This window comes from Lampetra fluviatilis, chromosome 53, assembly GCF_964198595.1.
Source record: "Lampetra fluviatilis chromosome 53, kcLamFluv1.1, whole genome shotgun sequence".
NCBI lineage: Eukaryota > Metazoa > Chordata > Hyperoartia > Petromyzontiformes > Petromyzontidae > Lampetra > Lampetra fluviatilis.
Window position 1 is genome coordinate 9,816,155 of NC_136327.1, and position 25,512 is coordinate 9,841,666.

Genomic DNA, 25,512 nt, shown 5'->3' on the forward strand with positions numbered 1-25,512 from the left:
TCTTTTCCCACCTCCCATCGTGCCCTTGTCCTCATCCTCGCGTTGGCAGGAGTGGCCGGTGCCGGGCGGCTCTTCACGCCGGATGTCATCCGCGCAATGGCAGCGCTGAACGAGCGGCCAATCATCTTCGCGCTCAGCAACCCCACGACACAGGCGGAGTGCACAGCCGAGGAGGCCTACACTCTTACAGACGTATGCGCACGCACATGCTCACAAACATAATATGCACACGCAGGCTCACAGAATTATGCTCACATAAACACACATGCTCACGAATGTAGTCCGTATACAAACAAAAGACAACTACAATCACCCATTGCCAATAAGTGGCAGTGACGTCACCATGGTGCTTGTGCTATTCTAGGTGCTATTCTAGGTGGGCCTGCTGACAGCAGGTCATTAAACAGGCCCACGTGCCATGGGTTGACTGACTGAGGTGACTGGCAGATGCAGTCGGTCCTCGCTTAACGTAGGCCTGTTTAATGTTGTTTTTCTACAAAGTCGCCGATGAATTACGACCCACATATGCATTTAACGTTGCTTGGTATCGCTCGAACATCATTGCCGATGGGCAACTCCTTTCCACTGCGGAAAATGAACCGGCAGCATGGCACATATGTTGCTAGGCAACGCCCCCTGCCGGCCCAGTGTGGCCATACTGTATGGTAAATTCTTCCTTCTTGAGCTGCGTGATTGAGCGGTACGATATGGTACACAGAATTTTATGACACGCCGCCGCATACCCTCATCTCAGTTCATTGTGGACTGTTTTGGTTTTGATTTAGGGAGGTTATTTATTGCTGCATCCTTCACCAAGTTATCCTTCTGCTTCAAGTGCCATGAAGGTGATCACTTTGCAAACAAATTTATTATCGTTCATGCCACTTTTCAGTAGGAGATATGGAGCACCTATTTATCAGTGTGGATTGATCAAGATCAGTGACACATTCCTCTCCGTTTACTGGTGATCTAGACAAAGGCAGGCAGTTTGTTTGAGGACTTTAAAGGCCGAGGGTGGTGAATCATGGTGTCATTGTAGCTTTCAAAGCTGCCCCTCACTTTCAACAAGGCGTAGGATAGTTTTAGTGAGGATGATGCAATAAGGTAGCACAGTGCTCAAGTGTGCAGGAAAACAAGCAATACTTTGCAATAAATATAAGCAACTCGACCTAGAAAACAAGAAAGCCGTGCAACAGTCATTGCATGTGTCCCTGTGACTCCCAACACCTCACTCTACCTCTAGAAAGCTGCACAACCATCACTGGTGAGTGTTAACCTAACCTAACCTTTTATCTAACCTAACCTTTTCTCCAGGAACATAACCTCCGCTATTTACATTGGTTATTACGGGAAAATATGTTTCACTTGACGTTTTCTTAGGTCTTTCGGTAAAGCCACGTAGATATAAAAAATAATACAATATCACGATGTTTCGATAGCAACACAAGCAATCATCTTCAGGTGAAAAAAGACGGGGAAATCTGCCGAGGCAGGCTGTTTATAAAGGTTTAGAGATGAGCGGGGCAGCTAATGTTAATGTAGGAGAGGTCTCCGTAACCTGCAGTAGGTCTACACCAATTAAAGAGCTATTTACAAATGCTTTAGAGATGGGTGGGGCAGCTAATGCCAATGTGGAAGAGGTACTACGGAGCTGTGGGGGGTGGCCATTGTATTGTGAGAGATTAGCATGTCAATGTAAGAAATTTGCTTGTAAATGTAAGTTTAGCGAGAGCTCGGACAGCGCACTGGCCACATGGAGGTGGAAAAGAGTTGAAAGCCGCTATTTACTAACACAGCTAATGGTGACTGTGTTAGTGAATGTAACTCAAGAGAGTCGAAAATAACTGTTAACATAGGTAGGTAAGATAGGGAACATCACAGCCAGTTATAACTTTACCTGGTTAATAACGTCCTTCCAATGATTGCTCAGTTTGTACCCATCTTCTCGGTTTAAATTGTGTCTGTGTTTATATATCTGGATGGCTTCATTAACAAATCTTTGTTGATAGCCAGTGGGTTTGCAGAGTACCTTCGTCTTGCCAAAATCAATTTCGCATGTGCCCAAAGCGTTAAAACAATTATCAGCCACGGCCAAGGTATTGGTCCTACCGTGTTTCAGATCTGCCTTGTGTTCACGAACACAGTCCGAGAAATGTCGCTTAGTTTCCCAAATGTAACTGCTGCCACAGATGCAGCTGAGTTTGTAGACACCGGGGTAATGCATGCCAGGGATCGCATCCTTCACAGAGGGGATCAAATCACGAATTTTATGTACTGTGTTGAATCGTACCTGGATCTTGTGTTTGCTCATGATTTTGTAAATATTTTTGGTGACCCCTGCTATGTATGGCAAGGTGATGGTTTTGATTGGGTCCTCAGATGGTTCTCTCCCCACGGTTTGGTTGATAGCTTTACGGATTGTGTACTCCGAATATCCATTCCTCTTGAGGGCTTGGTGTACGTGCTCTAGTTCACTGGCTTGGTGGTGATGGTCGGAAATACAACGAGCTTTGCGGTGTAGAGTTTTGATGAGGGAATTCTGCTGGGATGGATGGTAGTGGGAGTCAGGTTTTAGGTAAGCATCCGTATGGGTGGCTTTCCTGTAGACAGAGTGTACCATTGAGCCATCAGGTCTCTTTTCGATTAAAGCATCCAAGAATGGTAACTTGTCATTCTTTTCCACCTCCATGGTGAATTTGATAGCTGGGTGTATGGAATTGATGTGGTTGAAGAATTTGTCCAGAGCTGGTAGGCCATGTGGCCAGATGACGAACGTATCATCAACGTATCTCTTCCACAAGGAAGGATGTAGGATGGATGCCTGGATAGCATCTGTCTCAAATTTCTCCATTAAAACATTGGCTACAACTGGAGATAAGGGAGAACTCATAGGGGTACCTTCAACTTGTTTTTTGAACGTTCCATTCCAGGTAAAGTAAGTGTTGGTGAGGCAGTGTCTAACCAGGGCTGGTACATCAGCATTCAATCCTTGTTGGACCAAATCTTCAATGATTGCAATGGTGTCAGGCACATGAACTTGGATAAACAAAGATACCACATCGAAACTGACAAGCAAATCACCTGGAAATAGTGAGATGTCCTTATTTGAAGATATAAAGTGGGCTGAGTTAAGTACAGCTGAAGTGGTCTTACCAGTGAATGGTTGCAAGGTCTCAGACAGAAATTTGGCCAGTTTGTAGGTGGGTGAGCCAATGGTGGAGACGGTAGGGCGGAGTAGTGTGCCTTTTTTACGGATTTTTGGTAAGCCATACAATCTGGGTGGTCTAGTAGCAGAGGGTTTTAAGGCAAGCCGCTTGGTTGGTTCGATTAAAGATGTCGAATCGGTGATGATGTTGTTGGTTTTTGTAACCAGGCGGTTGGTAGGATCTCTATTGATTTTTGTATAGCTGCCATCATTAGTGGGTCCTGAATTTTGTTATTGTATGTGGTTTTGTCCAAGATCACAGTGGCATTGCCCTTGCCGGCTGAGAGGATGACGATGTCATCTATCTTTTTTTAGTTGGGAGAGTTCAAGGCGCTCATCCTTGCTGATGTTGCTAATAGGTGTCTAACACAGCCACCGTTAGCTGTGTTAGTAAATGGCGGCTTGCCATTCTCTTCCACCTCCATGTGGCCACTGCACTGTCCGAGCTCTTGCCGAGCTTCAAATTTCTTACATTGACATGCTAATCTCTCACAATACAATGGCCACCCCCCACAGCTCCGTAGTACCTCTGCCACATTGGCATTAGCTGCCCGCCCATCTCTAAACCTTTATAAACAGCCTGCCTCGGCAGATTTCCCCTATTTTTTTCACCTGAAGATGATTGCTTGTTTTGCGATCGAAACGTCGTGATATTGTATTGTTTTTTCTATCTACATGGCTTTACCGAAAGACCCAAAAAGTCAAGATTCACTTCATGTTATTTCACTTAAACTAAAATTTTCCAGGAACACAAACCCGACGTTGAGCGGGGAGTGATTGTACACCAGCTGGGCTCCCCACTGTGCTAACTTTCTGCGTTTTAGCTGCTCGGTGCTCTGGTCGTTGTTATGAGCGCCACTCCTCTGCCCCCCGTTGTTGCTGAAAGGCGACTGCCTCCAACTATCCAGTAGCATTCTTCACGAACCTTGTCCACAGAGACCGATCTTGACACCGCTGGTACCAGTCATTGGCAAGTCCAATCAGCTCCACATCCTTCCGTACCACATCAGTCCATCTTTTCTATAGCCCGTGCTACACCAATTTAACCTGATCTATCCGGCCAAACAGAAGCTGCTTGGGCATGCGGTAGCTGGTCATGCGGGCTATATGACCCAGACAACATCGCCTCCCCTGACGGAGGAGCTCACTCATGGGACTGTCTCCAGATCTTTCAAGGATCTGTGAGCTCAAACAATTCAGTCTCGTTAAACCCAGGAATTATTGTAGGCAGGCCAGACTAAATGTTTCAAACCAGTGCAGAAATTCCTTTAAATGGCTCCATGTTTCACAAGCATAGAAGGGAGTGTGGTTGAGAACATCCAGAGCTTAATATGTTGCGACAGGCGAGGTAGCTTCCACACAGCATTACGCAGCTAATGAAAAGATAATGCTGCTAAAATGATTCAGAGCGAGAACTCATCTGCCAAACCGGAGCTAGTTATAAGCACACTGCCCAGATATGGAAATTTCTCCAATCTCCCATCTCTTAGCAGCATGATCCTGGTTCAGCAGTCACATCTCCAGCTCCTTATTCAGAGTGGACAGCAATCACTAGCTCATACTCCGAGGGTACGGGTACGGTATCCTGGCTCGTTCAAATGGGATTTGACCAGGAGATGTGATAGATGCCTGTCCTCCCGGGGCCTCCAGCACAAGCTTAGATTGATATTTGTCACATGTTTTAGTGGTCATTTAGTTGAATGTGAAGGCGCCACAAGCCCCTTGCACTGTCCAGAGCCCTCCCCGTTTGCCGCTGCGATAGCTACGAGCACCGTGAGGGGAAGCACCAATTGGAATCGGTCCTCATGGCGTTTCCTCACAGCCACAATGCACATGTGCTCACAAACATATGCACACACATGCTCCTAGACATATGCACACATGCATACCACTCACAGACGTACAAAAGATAAATATCCCCCCAGTAGCCTTAACAGACTGCTGGTATGAAGTGCTGTTAGCGAGCACCTATGAAGGCCGGCATGACACGAGGGGGTGGGTGGGAGACCGATCTTGACACCGCTGTTACCAGTCATCGGCAAGTCAACTCAGCTCCACATCCTGGTGGCTGGGCATACGGGCTACATGACCCAGCCAACGCAGCCTTGCCTGCCGGAGGAGCTCACCGATGGGACTTTGTTCACATCTTTAAAGGATTTGTGAGCTAATTCAGCCTGGTTAAACTCAGGATGAATCTTAGGCAGGCCAGCCTAAATGTTTCTAACCGGCAAAGATGTTCCATTAGGGGGGTCCACATTTCGCAAGCGTAGAGAAGGGAGGGAATGACTGTGGCCGAGAAGACCTGAAGCTTCGTGCGGAGCGACAGACCAGGTAGCTTCCAAACAGCGTTACGCAACCGATGAAAAGATAATGCCGCTCGACTGATTCGGAGTGAGACCTCTGCTGTTAAACCAGAGCCAGTCATGAGCATACTGCCCAGGTATGGGAAACTCTCCACTCTCTACACAACTGCCCTATCACCAATTGGGAGTTGTGGGGGTGGAGTGCCCGATGGTACAAAATACCCATGCAGGTGCTTAGTTTTGGTGGGGCTGATGGTAAGGCCCCACCTCTTAGTGGCAAGCTCCAGGTTCAGCAGCAGCGCCTACAACTCTTCCTCTGAGTGAGCAGCAATTACCAGATCATCGGCATACATAACATGGTTGAGCAATAGGGAGCCATCTCTTGACTTCACCCGGGCATCGATCAGCCTCCCATTGTATCTGTACCAGATGGAAATTCCTCCGGTACAGCTATTGAAGGCTTCATTCACGAACTACGTGGTCGAAATAGATGTTACATAATGTGGGAGCCAGAGGACATCCCTATCGCATCCCAAGGTGTACAGGGAATGGCTCCTACTCGCGGCCACGTAGTTTTACCCAGGCCCTCTCACCATCATATGAAGGTCCTTAATGATCGTGAGCAGATGGTCAGGGACCCCAAAAGCATGAAGAACAACCCAGAGCCCAGGCCTACTGACCTACATCTCCAATAAAGCGGAGATGTAGGTCTTGTTGGAATTCCCTACACCTCTGCTGTAGCAGACGGACAGAAAATATGGCATCTGTGCAGGACCGTCCTTTCCTGAAACCGCATTGGGGCTCCGCAAGCCTCTCCTCAGTGTGCCTAACAAGGCGATGCTGAATAATCCTTGCCAGGAGCTTTCCTGGCACACTGAGGAGTGAGATGCCCCTGTAGTTGTTCCAGTCTGTGCGGTCCCCCTTCTTAAAGAGGGGGACTACCAGGGCATCCTTCCAGTCCAGCGGAACCCGTCCAGTGGTCCAGACTGTTGTTATGATGTCATGTAGGGCAGTCTGTGCACAAACGCCACCCTCCCTCAGCATTTCGCTTGGGAGATCATCTCTGCCCGGTGCCTTTCCTGGTCTCAGACTCCGGATCGCCTTCAGTACTTCCTCAACAGATGGCACCTCAGCCAGCCACTCGCAGAGGGTGACTTCTTCCAATATTTGAGGCACCGCAGCCTCGGCTAGGTCATCCCCACTTTGTCCCAAGTTATTTTCCTGGCTGAGGGATATCCCCTCCCCCAGGACCTCACACAAATGCGCAGCAAATCTGAAAACCTGTTCCTGGGGGTCAGAGATTGGATCACCGTTCCTTCCCCTAACGATGGTAATAGGTGTGGCGCTGCAGGTTACTTTTTTGATGGAATTAAAGAGCGATTTGTGATCACGGCTCTCCGAACCTCCGAGCGAAGGCTGCGGTAAGCCTCCTCATTCTCCGACGTGGGATGCTGTAGCCGATGAGAGTGGGCTTGTCGCTTTTTCTCAACCAGCTTGAACACCTCCTCTGTCAGCCAGGGTCTCTGGTGAGGTCTGGACCGTGTACCCAAAGCAGCCATTGCAGCTGCATGAGCCACAGTTCTAACCCTCGCCCATTTCCCCTCTACATCAGGAGGAGTGGGGGACGATGCCAACTCCAGCCGCAAGCGATGATTAAATTCTCACTTGCAACTTTCATCCGCTAGCTGAGACCATGCCACTAAGGGTTTGAATGGGGTCCTGGGTGTACACCCACCACTGGAGTAGAATAATGGCAGCGCATCTTCCAGATGACAAGTCGATGGCCAGTGGGCAGATCAGCTCCACTGGTGTCAAGGACATGGGCCCGCATCCGCTGTTCCGTCACTATGTAGTCCAGCAGATGTTCTTGCTTGGACCCGGCATGCATCCATGATGTTATGTGGATGCACCGATGCCGGAACAGCATGTTGGTAATTACAAACCCATGGGCTGCACAAAATATAGCAGCCTCCTGTCGTTGTTATTGAGTTGATCTGGCCCATGCCTTCCAATCACTCCAGACCAGGTGCCAGCAGCATGACCAACTCAGGCATCGAAGTCACTCAACAAAATTACTATCCTCAGGGGCCACTTTAGCTAGCACCTGTGACAGGAGGTCATAGAAGGCATCTGAGTCATCGGCCTTGCCTGCATCCCTCCACGGATGTTCGTCTTCAGTGGGGGCATAAGTAACCACGACCACCACTCCTCGCCTCTGGTTCATAGGAAGGCGAGCCCAAAGTAGCCTGGGGCTTACAGCTTCCCACACCTCACCACCACGCTCCCACGCCCCCTTAATTATTTTGTTCAGAAGAAGAGCCACTCCCTGTTGTTTGGCAGTCTCCTGCCCCGAGAAGTGGACTGTCCACCCCTCATGGTGGCAGGAGCCAGAGCCAGTTCACCGGACCTCCTGAATACCATAGAGATCCAGGTGGTACCGGTCCAGCTCCTGACAGAGAAGTGGCAGCCTCTCGTCCGCAGTGAGCTTTTGACCATTCCACATGGCCACACGTCGTGGTTTTTTGTTGTTTCTGGAGGAGCCCCGAGGGTAAGGATTCAGTCTCCTTGCTCCGCCAAATGGGGTTTGGCCAGGAGATGTCATAGACGTCTGTCCCCCCGGGGCCTCCGGCACAAGCTTATTAATTTAAATTTTCCGTCGTGGTTTAGCGATAATTAATTGAAGCCCCTCGCAACCATCCAGAGCCCCCGTTTGGCTGCTGTGGTGGCCACAAACGCCATGAGGGGAAAGGCCAATTGGAATTGGCCCTCCCCCCACAGCACTGCCCACGACAGCGTTGCCCGTCCGGCACCACGAGGAGGAAGGGGTTGTTTTGCCGGACACACACATACAGACACACAGGCTTACAGATATATGCATACATGCTCAAATACTCACAGATGTATGCACACATGTTCACAGACGTCCACACACACACACGCAAACACTCACAGACGTACGTACACTTACCGTGCTCGCACACACCATGCGCACACACTCTCAGATGTACGCACACACGCTCACAGACGAATGCTCACACGCTCACAGACGAATGCTCACACACACCGTGCTCACACACACTGCCCTCACATACACCGCACGCACATGTGCACACACTCACAGGCTTGCGTACATAGGCACTCATCAATATACGGTCACGCACACAATTAGACTGTCATATACATGCAATCACCAATGGACGTCCGTACTTCCAAGAGGAGTGGCTGTGCAGTGCTGTTGAGTCTGATGATCCCATGTCATTGTAGGGGCGGTGCCTGTTTGCTAGCGGAAGCCCCTTCGACCCGGTCACTCTGCCGGACGGTCGCATCTTCAGGCCTGGCCAGGGCAACAACGCGTACATCTTTCCTGGTGATGCGCTTCACACACACACTGCGCTCGCACACGAAGACAAATATCCCCAGTATAGCCTTAACACTGTGTAGGATAAGTGCTGTTAGCAAGCACCTAATAAAGGCTGGCATGGTACATGAGGGGGTGGGTGGCTAGCACCATGCCCGACTGCTTTTGTCTCCCCAGTAGCGATGCTTATACACCATATCAGGTACTTATTTGAGGCTGAGTCGACCTAGAGAAGGCCCAGGACCGGTTAAGATAATCGTCATTGCTATTGGCTGTGAGCAGGAATCGAACTTGGGTGGAAGGGTTCATAGCGCAGTATGCTAACTGCTGCGCCACCACTTCCCACACACACCAACAATAACCGCCATTCACCACAAAGTGGTGGTGACATCACCACAGCGCTTGTGCCAGGTTATGTGCACTTTAAGGCCACTTGCAGTGTCGAATGCCTGCTGGCAGGAAGTCACCGGATAGACCCAAGTGCCATGGGTTGACTGACTCAGATGACTGGCTGATGCACCACCTGTGCCCCCTCCTGTGCCAACTTGCTGTGTTTTAGCGACTCGGCACTCCAATTGTTGTGAGTATTGCTCCTCTGCCCTCCATTGTTGCTGGAGGGCGACTGCCTCCAACTGCCCAGTAGCATCCTTAACGAGCCTTCTCCACAGAGGCGATCTTGACACCGCTGGTACCAGTCATCGGCAAGTCCATTTAACTCCACATCCTCTTGTACCACATCAATCTGTCTCCTCTCTAGACCATTCCTTGCCCATGTATCCCTCTCTATCCAGCCAAAACAAACGCTGTTTAGGCATGCGGTGACTGCGCATGCGGGCTACATGACCCAGCCAATGCAGCCTTGCCTGCCGGAGGAGCTCACGAATGGGACTTTGTCCAGATGTCTCCAGGATTTGTGAGCTCCTCACACAATCCAACTTGGTTAAACTCAGGATGGATCATAGGCAGGCCAGCCTAAATGTTTTTAACCGGCAAAGCTGTTCCATTAGGGGGTCCATGTTTCGCAGGTATAGAGAAGGGAGGGCATGACCGTGGCCGAAGCTTCGTGTGGAACGATAGACCAGGTAGCTTCCACACAGCATTACGCAACCGATGAAAATATAATGCCACTTGACTAATTTTGGAGTGAGACCTCTGCTGTAAAACAGGAGCCAGTCATGACACACTGCCCAGGTATGGATAACTCTCCACTCTCTCCGCAACTGTGGCTGATAGTAAGGCCTCACCTCTTAGTGGCACGCTACAGGTTCAGCAGCAGCACCTCCAACTCCTCCTCTGAGTGAGCAGAAATCACTCGATCATTAGCATACGTAACATGGTTGACCAATAGGGAGCCATCCCTTGACCGCACCCGGACATCAATCAGCCTCCCATTGTATCTTTACCAGATGGAAATTCCTCCGGTACAGCGATCGAAGGCTTTACGAACTACGTGATCGAATTTTTTTTTAAATAATGTGGGGGCCAGAGGACATCCCTGTCGCACCCCAAGTTGAACAGAGAATGGCTCCGACTTACAGACATGTAGCTTTACCTGGTCCTGCTCTCCATCATGAAGGTCCTTAATGATTGTGAGCAGATAGTCAGGGACTCCGAAAGCACAAAGAACAACCCAGAGTCTAGACCTCTTGATGGTATCATAGGCCTTGACCAGGTCCATAAAGCAGAGATGTAGGTCTTATTGGAATTCCCTACACCTCTGCTGTAGCAGACAGACAGAATATATGGCGTATGTGCATGACTGCCCTGGCCTGAAACCACATTGGAGTTCCGCAAGTCTCTTTTCAGCGTGCCTGGCAAGGCGATGTTGAATCATCCTTGCCAGGACCTTTGCCGGCTCACTGAGGAGGGAGATGCCCCTGTAATTGTTACAGTCTGGGCGGGTTTCCCTTCTTAAAGAGGGGGACCACTCGGGCATCCTTCCAATCCTACAGAACCCTATCAGTGGTCCAGACAGTTATTTTCTTGGTTCTTTCAGTAAAGTCACGTAGAAGGGAAATAATAAAATAATAAAAAATAAAACATTATAAAATAATTCTCACGACGTTTCGGCCACAACGCAAGCAGCCGTCCTCAGGTGAAGACCAGGTCTGTCGGGGAGACAGCATCTGAATGAAACACCACCACGCTTGGAGCGTATATTTAAGCTGGGTTGGAAGAGGGGAGAGAGCCTTGACAAAAGAATGTGCATATCAAGAGGAATTTAGCATATTTATGGGAAATGCAGATATGTGATTAGTACTGCTTGTGAAATGCTTAGGAGGTGGGTGGGGGGTTTCAAAGTCATATTATGCCCGTGCATTATGCAGTATTAGCAGCATCAAAGGGAGGGGGTAAGGGTAGCATTAATAAAGGGAAGGAATGTTAATAGTATGTAGCTGCAGTAACTAAACAACCAAGTAAAAAACTAAAGTATAAACTACATAGTATCATCAGTATACTAAATATACTCTTCAATAAGCTGAGCTACTAACAGTAAGTAATACATTACAATTCTATGTCGCAAAAATATAATATGTCTTCTTGGTTCTTTCGGTAAAGTCACGTAGAAGGGATGTAATAAAATAATAAAAATAAAACATAATAAAATAATTCTCACGACGTTTCGGCCACAACGCAAGCAGCCGTCCACAGGTGAAAACCAGGTCTGTCGGGGAGACAGCGTCTGAATGAAACAGCACACGAGCTTGGAGCATATATATAAGCTGGGTTGGGAGGGGGGGAAAGGGCGCTTCGACAAAATAATTTGCATATCAAGAGGAATTTAGCATATTTATGGGAAATGCAGGAATGTGAATAGTACTAATTATGCCCGTGCATCATGCAGGATTAGCAGCATCAAAGGGAGGGGTAGCATTAATAAAGGGAAGGAGTGTTAATAGTATGTAGCTGCATAGTATCATCAGTATACTAACTATACTCTACAATAAGCTGAGTTACTAACAGTAAGTAATACATTACAATTCTACGTCGTAAAAAATATATAATATGCTTCCATCTAAACTTTATTCTCTTTCATTACACGAGTCTACACCGTACTATATCACACGGGCCTACCCCGTACTATATGCTGCCATAGACAAACCCAACATTAAATTATATACTGTATTACTATACACAAACAAAAATTCAGACAGTTATTGCGATGACATATAAGGCAGTCTGCACATAAACGTCACCCTCCCTCAGCAGTTCGCTTGGAAGATGATCTCTGTCCGGTGCTTTTCCTCGTCTCAGATTCTGGATCGCCTTTCGTACTTCCTCAACAGATGGCACTTCAGCCAGCCACTCACAGGGGGTGAAAACTTCTTTCAATATTTAAGGCACCGTAGCCTCCGCAGGATCATTCCCACTTTTCCCCATGATGTTTTATGGGCTGAGGGATTTCCCCTCCCCCAAAACATCGCAGAAATGCTCCGCAAACCTGCAAAGCTGTTCCTAGGGGTCAGAAATTGCATCACCTGTCTTTCCCATAAGGATGGTGATAGGTGTGGCGCTGCAGGTGACTTTTTTTTTATGGAATTAAAGAGCGGTTTGGGATCGCGGGCTACTGAGGCAGATTACATCTTCTCAGCAACCCCCGACCACCACTCATTCTTGCAGCGCTGCTTGGCTCTCCGAACCTCCGAGTGAAGGCTGCGGTAAGCCTAATTTTCTGACGTAGGATGCTGTAGACTAGGAGTGGACCTGTCGCTTTTTCTTATCCAGCCAGAATACCTCCTCAATCAGCTAGGGTCTCTGGGGAAATTTGGACTGTGTACCCAAAACAGCCATTGCAGATGCATGAACCACAGTCCTAAACCTCACTCATTTCCCCTCGGTATTCAGGAAGAGGGGGTGACGATGCCAACTCCAGCTGCACGCAATGATGAAATTCTTGCTTGCAACTTTCATCAGCTAGCTGAGACCAGGCCACTGTGGGTTTGAATAGGGTCCTAGAAGGACACTCACCACCGGAGTGGAAGAATGGCAGGCACATCTTACAGATGACTAGCCGATGGTCAGTGACAGATCAGCTCCATGGTAGGTCTTGGTGTCTTGGCATCTGCTGTTCCATCACGACATAGTCGAGCAAATGTTTTTGCTTGGACCCAGTGTGCATCCATGATGTTGTGTGGATGGACCGATGCTGGAACAGTGTGTTTGTAATTACAAGCCCATGGTTCTGCACAGAAGTCTAGCATTAAAGTCACCCAAAATTATGACTATCCCGTGGGGCCACTTGAGTTAGCACCTTTGACAGAAGGTCATATAAGGCATCTAACTCATCGGCCTTGTGTGCATCCATCCTCTGATCTTCATCTTTGGTGGGAACATATGTAACTTCCACCATTTCTCACCTCCCACTAATGGGGAAGCTAGTCGACAGTAGCCTGGCGCTTACAGCTTCTCACACCACACCTCAACGCTATGCTCCCACGCCCCCTTTATTATTTGTTCCTAATGTAATGTAGTAACTCGGCGGGAGACGACTTCACGGGTAGCACACTCTTTTATTTCACCAACTATAGTTACACGGGTGACTAACACCAGCTATAGTTACTCGGGTGACCAACACCCACTTAGTTACACGGGTGGCTAACACCAGCCTAACCCACACGGTTCTCCCGGCTACACCAACACGGGCTCTTACGCCCCGTAGCCTCTCGGAACACACCCAGCCGGGATGTCCGTCTCGACTCTGGGTCCCACAGTCCCGACCCACATGGGCGTCGGACCACGGGTCCCACAGTCTCGCCTCCGAGCCACACAGGGCCCCGGTCCTGACAAGGACAGCGGGACTAGGGGTCTCAGGGCACTACTTCTTCAACTCCGTCTTCAATCTTCAACTGGTTAACAACAACCCCGAGTGCTCCCGCGCGTCCTCTTTTATGTCCATCCTGCGGACGTCGCTGAGAGCACCCATCCCATTTGACCAATCACTGCGCGCTGCCCACGATCCCCTTTTCTCACCTCGTGTCAGCGCGCACAATCCCCTACGCCGCGCCGCCCCGTACTCACTCACTCCCGGCGCGCGCGTCCACACCACGCCCACATGCGTGCCCAACCCCGCACTCCGCGCCGCCCCGTAATCCATCACTGTCGGCGCATGTCAACACCACCACTACATCACCCCCTACCACATAGCTCGCAGCCGACCCGGCTGCTATAAAAATTTATTACTCCCCCCCCCCCCATGTGTGCCCCGTAACACAACAACAATCACAACAACACAACAAGAACAATATGTACCATCCGGCGAGTGACAACAATAAATGTGTATGCAAGAAAAAAAAAATTTCCGACTCGTGCAGCGTCCCATTCCTTCCGAGCGCCCCTTGAACGGGACATTACCCCGGCAGAGGGGGAACGCGGCGGCGAGCTGGGGTTTGAAATTTTTTTTTTTTCTTCATGAAAAGTGTTGTGTCCTAGCACGAGTCCGCCTTGCCGGTCCGTCGTACGGCACCCGACGCGGTTGACCGTCTGGTGGTGCCGGCAGTCCAGGAAGGCACGGGCCAGGCATCGGAGATCCGCGCATGCCGCGGGGTTCCGGTTCCCGACGGTCAACAGCCGTCAGGTCCGAGACACCTGGAGGTGGGTCAGGCAGAGACACGTGAGGATCAGCCTGCGACACATCCCTCCCCGAGTCGACGGCCACATCACACGCTCGGTCGCCACGGCACAAAGTGGGGTCACGCGGTGCCGCGAAGGGTTTCAGTCGGGAGGGGTGCACGTACCAACGGCGTTTTTCCCATTTAATCTGTATACTCTGGGGTCGTGCAACACGCACAATTTCCACCGGTCCCCTCCATGGTCTCAACAATTTAGGGGACGTAGCCAACGGTGTATGTGGACAATGCAGCCAGGCCTTATCGCCTGGTTTCCAATCGTGCGTATGCACCCTTCGTTCATGCTACCTTTCGTTCGCGATCTGCCGAGACCGCGAATTCAATCTCGCAGCCTCTCGCGCTTCAGCCAGTTTGGCGATATTAAATTTGATGTGGTCTGCCAATTTAGATTTTTCGCGTGGCTGGGAAATCTCCAGTTGGACGTCCATGGCCGGATCGGCCTCCCGCCCATACATGAGAAAAAATGGGGAAAACCCCGTCGCCGCATGAGGGGCCATTCGATAGGCCGCGAGTACCCCAGGTACCTGTAAGTCCCAATCAACCTGATCGTTGCAGACCTGTTGGCACAGCATAGAAGTAATGGTCCTGTTCAGACGTTCAACCATTCCGTCAGTCTGCGGGTGGTACGGGGAGGTACGCACTTTCTTTGTACCCAACAGGTCGCACACCTCGCGCAACAAAACACTCGAAAATGTTTTCCCTTGGTCCGTCAGCAAGCGTTCGGGGGCGCCCTTGTCCAAAACATAGCCCTGGACAAGGGCGTCCGCCACTGCCGCAGCCGACTGGTTGGCGAGTGGCCATGCCATGGGCCAACGGGTGAAGTACTCTACGCCAACCATCAGGTACTTATTACCCCTAGGTGTAGCGGGAAAAGGCAACCAGTTCGTTTGTGCGTGAAACCTGAATGGACTGCAGCGGTGGATTAGCCGCTATCGGTGGCGGTTTTCTTTGGGCGCACCCTACACATCCCTTAAGGATGTTCGCCACGTCGTTGCCCATCCCCGGCCAATAGTAGTCTCGCTGGATTAGGGCAAGCGTTTTGTGAAAACCCAGATGCATGAGTCGTTCATGAGCAGCCAGAACGACCCTACCCCGCATAGCAAATGGCACAACGAGCGCGTGACGCCGAGACATGTTGTCCCACTTCATCAAGAGGCCCTGTCTGCACAACCAGGAACCGACTCGCGTTTCCCCCCCTCCGGGAGCGTCAACCTTCCGACGTAGCGTGAGTAGGGAGCTGTCGGCCATTTGGAGACGGCCCCACTCGATGAGAGGCAACGCTAGTAACGAGTCCGTCCCCGTGGGAGCGGCGACCCCCGTAGTGTCAGTGGCTGTGAGCAAAACTTCCGCGGGGGCGGCGACAGGGGGTTTACACCGCGCCGATCCCAGCAGACATGCGCATTCCGTGCGCGGCGGAAATCGCGACAAGGCATCCGCATTCGAGTGGCGCAATCCCTTACGGTAAATCGTCGTGAATTGGTAGTCCTGAAGGACCTCCAACCATCGGGACAATTGGCCGGAGGGTTGCGCCACCCGCATAGCGTATTGGAGAGCCGCATGGTCCGTACGAACCACAAAAGGACGGCCGTTAAGATACGGCCTGAACTGCTGTATAAAAAAAAACAATCGCCAGCAATTCACGACGCGTTACGCAGTAGCGTTGTTCCGCAGGTGACAGAACTCTGCTACCGTAGGCGACCACTCGTTCGACCCCTCCGACCACCTGTGAGAGCACTCCCCCGATACCCGTGTTACTGGCATCCGTGTCGAGCAGAAACGGTTGCGTGAAATTGGGGTAACACAAGGGGGGAGCCTGCACCAAGGCGTCATGAAGGGAGCAGAACGCAGCCTCCTCTTCCGGCCCCCAGTGAAACCTCACACCCTTAGCCGTCAGAGCGTGCAGGGGCCTGGCTATGGTGGCAAATTGTTTGACAAAACGACGGTAGTAGGAGGCGAATCCTATGAAGCTGCGGACTTCAGTGACCGAGGTTGGCGTTGGCCATGAGCTGACGCAGTGCGTCTTAGCAGGGTCTGTCGAGATCCCTGAACGGCTAACGATATGGCCCAAGTACCTGACCGATTCCCGAAGCAGGTAACATTTTGCCGGTTTAAATTTAAGTTTAGCGGAACGCATCCTGAGGAACACCGCTCTCAGTCGCTGGAGGTGCTCCTCAAAAGTCCGGCTGAAAACGATGATATCATCGAGGTAAATCAAACAGGTGTCCCATTGGAGTCCTGACAAAACCAATTCCATGAGCCTCTGGAACGTGGCGGGAGCGGAATGTAAGCCCATGGGCAATCGGTTGAATTCAAATAGGCCTCCCGGTGTCCGGAAAGCGGTTTTTGGTTTCAATTCGTCATCGAGGGGCAATTGCCAAAATCCCGAAAGCAGATCAAGCGTCGAAAAAAACTGTGCTCCCGCCAAGGCATCCAGCGACTCATCCATCCTGGGGAGCGGATACGCGTCGGCCATTGAGATTTTGTTTAGGCGGCGGAAATCGACACAGAACCGCAAGGACCCGTCCTGTTTTTTAACAAGGACGATGGGAGCACCCCACGGACTGGAAGAGGGAGAAATGATGTCGGCCGCCAACATGTCATTAACCGCCGACTGCACATGCTCCTTCTCGGCTGGGCTGAGCCGGAAGGGATTCTGTCGAATAGGGGCCGCGTCCCCCGTCGCTATGTGGTGGCGCAACAGGTCTGTGCAGCCAATATCATACTTGTGTCTGCTAAACACGTCAGCGAATTCGAGAAGCAAGCCCCTCAACGCACCCAACTGCACACTAGACAAGTTGCTAGATCCAGCACACAACGAGTCCAACCACTCTGTCCCCTCCTCAATTTGAGGATGCGTATCGACCCTCGAATCCGCGTGAGCAACGAGCTCTTCCTCGACGGGTAGCGGCGCCGCATGAGCCAGCACTGTTCCCTGTGTAATTACGGCTGGCCGCGACCCCGTATTCAGGACCATAACGAACGGCTCACTGTCCGCCCGCACCATGGTCTGAGCCACCGCTAAGCCGAGGCCCCCAACAGCTCTGTTAGACGGCCCCAACAGAACTCCCTGTCCCCCCGCATCCACCCCGAGGGGTTTCCTCAATCGAAGGGGTACCAACATTTGCGATCCCAGGGGTACCCGTACAGTCTGAGTTGCCAGCGCCTGCACCGTCGCACAAACCGTGCGTATTTTAGTAGGACTCGTCAAAAATGCAACCCGCCGTCCCGATGGAAGCTCAATGCAGGCCTGATCTATGAGAATTTTGATGGGCATTTTAGCCAGAAAGTCCGTACCTAGTAAACAAGGAACTGCCAGCGATGATGATACAAAAATAGGACCCGCCAATTTGATATCGCCAATAGAAATAGTCGCCCGAATCTGGCCGATGATCCCCAAGGATCCCCCGTTTGCCGCGTAAAATGGTACGTCCACCGGCAAAAGGGGTCGACATTGGACGGGGAGGATGTTATAAATAAGGTCCGAAATGATAGTGGCTGACGCACCCGTGTCCACAAGCACCCGGACCTCAACCCCGTCAATAAACCCCGTTACCACGGACGACCCGGCCGACGCAGCCACCATCCTGTGGGCCAATTCTGACCATTCGACTGCTTTCGGGCCGTGTACGAACCCCCCTCGCCGAACCGAATCCCCGGTACCCATACGCGGTCCCCCCACCGCGAAGCGGCGACCCGAGTGTGCCGTATATGTGGACCGAGCATGTGAGGTGCCGCGACTTGCCGGGTTTAGCTGGGACGACTTGTGGCCCTGGTCGTCGTCCGGACGTGGTCCCGTGGCGCGCTGACGCGGAGCCCGGCACCCGGACGCGACGTGACCCCGAAGGCCGCAGTTGTAGCAGACGACGAGGGACGTCGTAGGTTTCGGTTGCTCCAGCTTGCGGGATGAGCGTGTGGGCGAACGACCTCCCGTTCTCCACTCCCCCGGACTTGATACGGCGAAGGCCTCCTCCCGAGCCGCATCAGGCTGAGGCTCGGCGACCGTGGCGGCAGGTGCCGCGATCCCCGCCGATGCGCAGATGACCGTCCGCTTGCGCTTGAGGACCTCGTATGCGTGAATACTCGTGGCAATCCCCAGGGAGCAGATGTCCATTTCGTCCGCCGTATTGATGGGGACTCCCAGGTCGTGAGCCAACGCCAGCAGCTGCTCCGTCACCATGGCGTCCTTCCCCTCCTTGTCCATGCGGGGAAAAGCTGCGTCCGCCAGGGCGAGCAGCGCCGTGCGATAGGCGAGCGTTGTTTCTCCAACCACCTTGCGCCGTTCGTAGAAATGGTGGCGACAGGTCGAGGGCGGGCCGAACACCTTGGCCATTAGATGTAGCGCGGCCTGGAGTGTTGAGCGAGACGACCTTGGGGCAGATGTGAAGGCTGCAAGCGCGTCGTCGTCGAGCGTCGCTGGCAGCGCGCGTAGGGCAGTGGTGTCGGACCACCCCGACATTTCTTGATGTGCGAGGAACCTTCGTTGGAAGGCTCCCCAGTCGCCCCCGTCCGCCTTGAACGCCGTCAGCGCGGGCAATCGTTGCTGGAAGACCCGGTCGTCGGCCTCCGAGGAATGATTTTCCCGCGCGCCGCTGTGGTTATAGAAAATGTCGGCTCCGTCTGCAGGCGCATGATGGAGAGCTCTGGCGCGCGCCGATGACGCGGGCTGCGCTGAGAGGAGATCTCCGCCCACGTGGTGTCCGCGCTTCCCGCCAACCGAAGGCGGACCCTCAAAAACGGCGCCAACTTCAAAACTTTTGGCGCGAAGCGCCTTCTGGCGGGATCCCTCCAGCCGCGCTCCCTCCTCCAACCCCGCAGCCGTCCCTCCGCCCGCTGAAACGGTGATGTCCGCCAAAATTGCAGCGGCGGCGAGAAGCAACTCCGCCAGGCGGGAGTGTGCGTCCTGTAGGCTGGTGTCGGAGGCAAGCGGAGCGTCGGCCATCGCCGCGAAGTGCTGCATCAGCGGCAACTCCACGTCCTCTCCTTCCGAGGTTTGTGTCTCCGGTACGCCGTCGTCTTCCCGATCTCGCTCGTGGGTACGGGTAGTCTTCCTAGTATCCATTCTTTCCTTTGAAGACAGGTTTACTTCTGACGCCAGTTGTAATGTAGTAACTCGGCGGGAGACGACTTCACGGGTAGCACACTCTTTTATTTCACCAACTATAGTTACACGGGTGACTAACACCAGCTATAGTTACTCGGGTGACCAACACCCACTTAGTTACACGGGTGGCTAACACCAGCCTAACCCACACGGTTCTCCCGGCTACACCAACACGGGCTCTTACGCCCCGTAGCCTCTCGGAACACACCCAGCCGGGATGTCCGTCTCGACTCTGGGTCCCACAGTCCCGACCCACATGGGCGTCGGACCACGGGTCCCACAGTCTCGCCTCCGAGCCACACAGGGCCCCGGTCCTGACAAGGACAGCGGGACTAGGGGTCTCAGGGCACTACTTCTTCAACTCCGTCTTCAATCTTCAACTGGTTAACAACAACCCCGAGTGCTCCCGCGCGTCCTCTTTTATGTCCATCCTGCGGACGTCGCTGAGAGCACCCATCCCATTTGACCAATCACTGCGCGCTGCCCACGATCCCCTTTTCTCACCTCGTGTCAGCGCGCACAATCCCCTACGCTGCGCCGCCCCGTACTCACTCACTCCCGGCGCGCGCGTCCACACCACGCCCACATGCGTGCCCAACCCCGCACCCCGCGCCGCCCCGTAATCCATCACTGTCGGCGCACGTCAACACCACCACTACACTAAGAATAGCCACTCCTTGTTGTTTGGCAGTCTCCTGCCCCGATTAGAGGATTGTCTACCCTTCATGGTGACTGGAGCCAGAGCCAGTCCACTGGACCTCCTGAATACTGCAAAGTTCCAGGCATTATCGGTCCCGCTCCTGACAGAGGAGTGACATCCTCTCACACACGTAGTGCTGAACTTTACGCGGACAACTTCTTCCTTTTCTGTCGACACTTTATTTGTCCAACACAGCACATTTCGCCACCGTCCTTTAACGCGTTCTCCGCTCGCTCGCCGCGCTTCGCTGGCCTCGCTCGCTCCGTTCCTCCCTCTCTCTCTCCGTCTCTCCCGACTCCCTTCTCTGCTTCCCCGTCCCACTCCAGCCGTCGCTCTCTCTCGGCTTCTCCGTCTCACTCCGACTGTCGCTCTCGTTCGGCTTCTCCGTCTCACTCCGACTATCTCTCTCGTTCGGCTTCTCCGTCTGTCTGACTATCTCTCTCGTTCAGCTTCTCCGTCTCTACTGCTACCCTACACTTCTTCTCCACTGCTACTCTATGCTTCTTCTTCTTCTCCACTGCTACTCTATGCTTCTTCTTCTGCTCCGACCGACTCCGTCCAGCTCCCAGCACAACTCCCCCTCTTGCTCTGACGCGCCCCTATTTATCCCCCTCCTCATTAATTCCCAATTAATTAGTTGGCGTCCCACCTAACGCCCCGCACCCCCGGCCCCCCTGCCACCTGTCTCCATTCTCAGACTTTGAGGTGCCACCTTGTATTCAACAACAACAACTGGCCAATCACTGCCCTGCATCCATAATTGCCTAACGGGCCATCTCCGACTCACTCGTTGGCCCCCAGCAACAACAGCATGTCCCGATTCGACCCCACTGTTCCCAACCCGCACGTGTATACAATTACCCCCTTTGGCGCGCGTTAAACTACTACGCACACACTGCAGCACACACATACACCCCATGCTCACACTTTTTATGCTGAAACACATTGTATGTGTGTGTGTGTAACGTCGTGTGTGCACGTGCCTGTGTGTGTATGTGTGCATGCATTGCTTTACGTATATGTGTATGCGTCCGTTTATGTGCGTGTACGTGTGTGCCCTTGGCAGGCGTGGCCCTGGCCATGATTCTTTGCGGCGTGCGCCACATTAAGGACAAGGTGTTCCTCGAGGCGGCCAAGGTATTGTCACCTTCACCTGCACGTAGCCCCCGTCTGCGCGCTGCCCTCACCTACACCCATGTGTCACCCACATTATCGGGTGTTCAAGAGAGACTTCCTCCCGGCCCTCCCCGCCCCGCAGACTCTGGCTGAGCAGGTGACCGAGGAGTCACTGAGCCAAGGTCTCCTGTATCCGCCCCTCTCCGACATTCAAGAGGTGTCCATCAACATCGCCGTCAAGGTGCTGCATCCACTCCATTCCCCGCTTGCCCTGTGTGTGTGCATGTTATGTGCATGCTATGTGCATGTTATGTGCATGCTATGTGCATGCTATGTGCATGTTATGTGCATGTTATGTGCATGGTCTGTGCATGTGTGTGTGGTGTGTACGCTGCATGCATATGTCTGTGTAAATGTATACATGACCGGAAAAACAACCCCCACCTCCTCGGTGCTTGCGGCTCGGGAGCACTGTGGTGACTTTTGAGCAATGCCATTGGGGGGGAAGGCCGATTCTATCCTCTAGTTCCCCTCATGTTGTTTGGAGCCGATATAGCGGACTTGTGCAAGGGGCTGGCAACTTCTCTACTTTCAATTCAAGTACCACTAAACCACGAATAAAAGATCAAAACAAGCTTGTGTCGGAGATCCCGGTGGAACAGGCATCTGACGTCTCCTGGCCAAACTCCATTATCGGAGCCAGATCACTGGAGTTCCTTTAAAAACTGCAGGAAACTACTGAGGTCCGCCAAATGGAATTTCTGAATTCTTACTGCGGAGGAGAGGTTTCCATTCCTCTGTCGGGAGCTGGACCGGTACCGCCTGGACATCTGTGGAATACAGGAGGTCTAGTAGACTGGTTCTGTTTCCAGTCATCATGAGGGGTAGAGAGTCCTCCACTCAGGGCAGGAAACCACCAAACAACAGGGAGTGGCTCTTCTTCTGAAGCAAATAATGAAGGGGGCGTGGGTGCGTGGTGGTGAGATGTTTGAATCTGAGTTCCAGGCTACTGTGGACTCGGGAGGCGAGAAATGGTGATCGGTGGCTTACGCTGCCACTGAAAATGAACATCAGTAGAGAGATGCAGGCAAAGCAGATGCGTCTGATTCCTTCTATGACCTCTTGTCAAAGGTGGTAGCTAATGTGGCCCTCGAGATAGTCGTCCAGTTGGGTGACTTAATGCACGAGTGGGTCAATAACGCAGGAACCTGGGCTGCAGTGATTGGAAGGCAATGACCAAATCAGCTCAATAACAACGACAGGAGGCTGCTATATTTTTGTGCAGCCCATGGGTTTGTATGGGCTTTTAATCACCAACACGCTGTTCCGACATCCATACAACGTCATGAATGCACACTGGGTTCAAGCAAGAACACCTGCTGGACTATTTAGTGACGGAACAGTGAATGCGGGCCCATATCCTTGACACCAGCACCTCCCGTTGAGCTGATATGCCCAGGCCATCAGCTTGTCACCTGTAAAATGTGGCTGCCATTCTTTCAATATGGTGGTGGGCATCCACCTCAGACCCATTCAAAACCACAGCCTGGTCTCGCCTAGCTCATGAAGGTTGTAAGCGATACTATCATCATCGCTTGCAGGTGGAGTTGGCATCTTCCCCCCCTCCTCCTGATGCCGAGGGGAAATGGATGAGGTTCAGTACTGGCAAGTTTAGAAAAAGTGACAGGCCCACTTACACCATCTACAGCATCTTACGTTGGAAAATGAGGGGACTTACCGCAGCCTTTACTCGGAGGTTCTGAGAGCCGTGCAGTACTGCATAGAGAAAAAACTGTCGATCCAATCTCCAACCCACAAGGTCAGATATGCAGGTTTACTAAGCATTTCCGCTGTTGGGGAGTTGGAGGCAGTTGCCCTCCAGCAACAGCGGAGGGTAGAGGGGGGACGCTCGCAACAACGAGTGGAGCGCTGGGCGGCTAAAAAAAGTTGGCAGAGTGGGTAAAATAGTTGGTGCATCTGCCAGTCATCTCAGTCGGTCAACCAATGGCACCTGGGTCTGTTCTGTGACCTCTTGCCAGCAGGTCTTTGACACTTCACGTGACCTCAAAGTGAACCTAGCATGGCACAAGCGCCGTGGTGACGTCACCACCATTTACTGGTGAATGGCGGTTGTTGTGTTTTGTTTGAGATATGAATGTTTGGGTGTTTTGTTTGAGATATGAATGTTTGGGTGTGTGTGTGTATGCTGTGTGCATGTTTTGTATGTTTGCGCTACGTATGTGCGTGTGTGTCTTGTGTGTACACAATGTGTGCGTGTATTACGTACCATGTTGCGTGTGCGCTGTGTGTGCTGTTTGTGTATGTGTTGCGTGTGCACGTGTTCCGTCGTGCGTTCTTCCCACCGCGCGTCCCACGTGCCCGCGCGGGCCCCCCTACTTGCGCTGACCCTGTCACCCTCTCCTACTGCCCTCCCCTGCCCACCAGGTGTCCCAGTTCGTCTACGCCAACAACATGGCGTTCCACTACCCGGAGCCGCACGACAAGGACGCATACGTGCGCTCCAAGCTCTACACCACGGAGTACGATTCCTTCCTGCCCGACATCTACGACTGGCCCACGTCCCCGCGCACGCCCAAACTCAACTAGGTGCCATGCTCCAGTGGCACGTACGCACGTATATGCGGGCCCAGCGGCCCCTGCGTGTGGCACGGTTGCAGCAACGACGCTGCATCTGGGACGGGTGCCCCAGTGAGACGACTGTGACGCTGAGGGCGGCCTTTTGAATCAACGGGGCCTGAGCCCAGTACAGCCCCATATACACCCATACACCCCCGTATACACCCGTACACACCTGTATACACCCACACACGGCTGTGAACGGCGATGTACGGATGTGTACAGATTGGACACATCAGTACATAGCCGTTCACACCTGTACACTCCCGTTAACACCATGACACACCCCTACACACCTGTACACACAATGACACACTCCTGCTCCCACACACCTTGACACACTCCTGCTCCCACACACCCTGATACACTCCTGCTCCCACACACCTTGACACACTCCTGCTCCCACATACACACCGGTACACACTCCTACTCGCTCACTTACCCATAAACATCCTGATACACGCCTGCTTCCTCACACCCATACACACCCTTACACCGCAGTGGTGAGATGTCAACTACCTCGCCTGGTACACAGGAGGTTGTGAGTTCAATCCTGTCCCTGATGCCTGTATATTTGGAGTTTGCGTGTCTCTCTCCTCATGGTCGCGTGGATTTTTCTCCAGGTCCTCCAGTTTTTCCCTCCACATTTAGAAACATGCGTTTAGAGTATTTGGCTACTATAAATATCCACATGATAAGCCACTTCGTTGCGCTATCATTTGTGGTGAGGTCGCTTCTGAAAAAGAGATACGTAGCTCAGTGGGCCTTACCGGGTAAAATAAAAAAAAAGTTTTAGTTTAGTTTACACTCTGGCACACTGATAAGCATGTGTGAGAACATTCAGGAATGGACACACATAAACCATACACACCCATGTATCCTTAATCACACACTTATACGTCCCTACGTATTTAGAGATCCTTACGTACGCACACACTCTTTGACGCACCTTCACACATTTGCACCAGGGACCTACAACCGTCCTCTGAGGAGGGGGTCGCTAGGCACACCCCCCCCCCCCATGCCTTCACCTCGGTGTTCGTAGCGTTTCTTGTCTGGCAGAGGTTCTCGCGGTGTCGATGAATGTAGAACTCCCCACGCCCCCCACCCCCCTGGTATTTATGAAGCCGCGTGCCGTACACTCGCTCAGCCTTCATGTGGACGTCCATGTCCATTTCTAGATTTTTTTTGCTGCTGCGTTCGTGAGACTAATAAAGCGCAGGAGCACTGGGTGCTCATGTCCATGCTGGCGGTGAAAGTGGTGGTGGCAATTATAGGCGGTGATGGTGGCAATGGAGGTGGTAGCAGTAATTATGGAGGTGATGGTGATTATTGAGGTAAAGGCAGTTAGGGTGATGATGGAGGTAGTGGCATTAAGGGAGGCAATGGCAGTGATGAAAATAAGTAATATTTTCTTTTTTAAATTTAAAAACACGCTTTAATTAAATGTACCCTACTAATAATG

The 25,512-nt window shown here is 52.1% G+C and overlaps 1 protein-coding gene across 1 annotated transcript in view; it reads left to right on the top strand.

Moving 5' to 3' along the window:
* Window positions 1–25,292, top strand: part of ME2 (malic enzyme 2) — a 76,141-nt gene extending 50,849 nt beyond the window's left edge. The window contains exons 12-16 of the mRNA XM_078879382.1: window positions 50–192; window positions 8,773–8,875; window positions 21,361–21,431; window positions 21,553–21,651; window positions 23,856–25,292. Coding sequence (XP_078735508.1) covers window positions 50–192; window positions 8,773–8,875; window positions 21,361–21,431; window positions 21,553–21,651; window positions 23,856–24,017 — 578 coding nt within the window. The 3' untranslated portion in view covers window positions 24,018–25,292. The remainder of the gene's footprint in view (window positions 1–49; window positions 193–8,772; window positions 8,876–21,360; window positions 21,432–21,552; window positions 21,652–23,855) is intronic.
* Window positions 25,293–25,512: the final 220 nt, after the last annotated feature.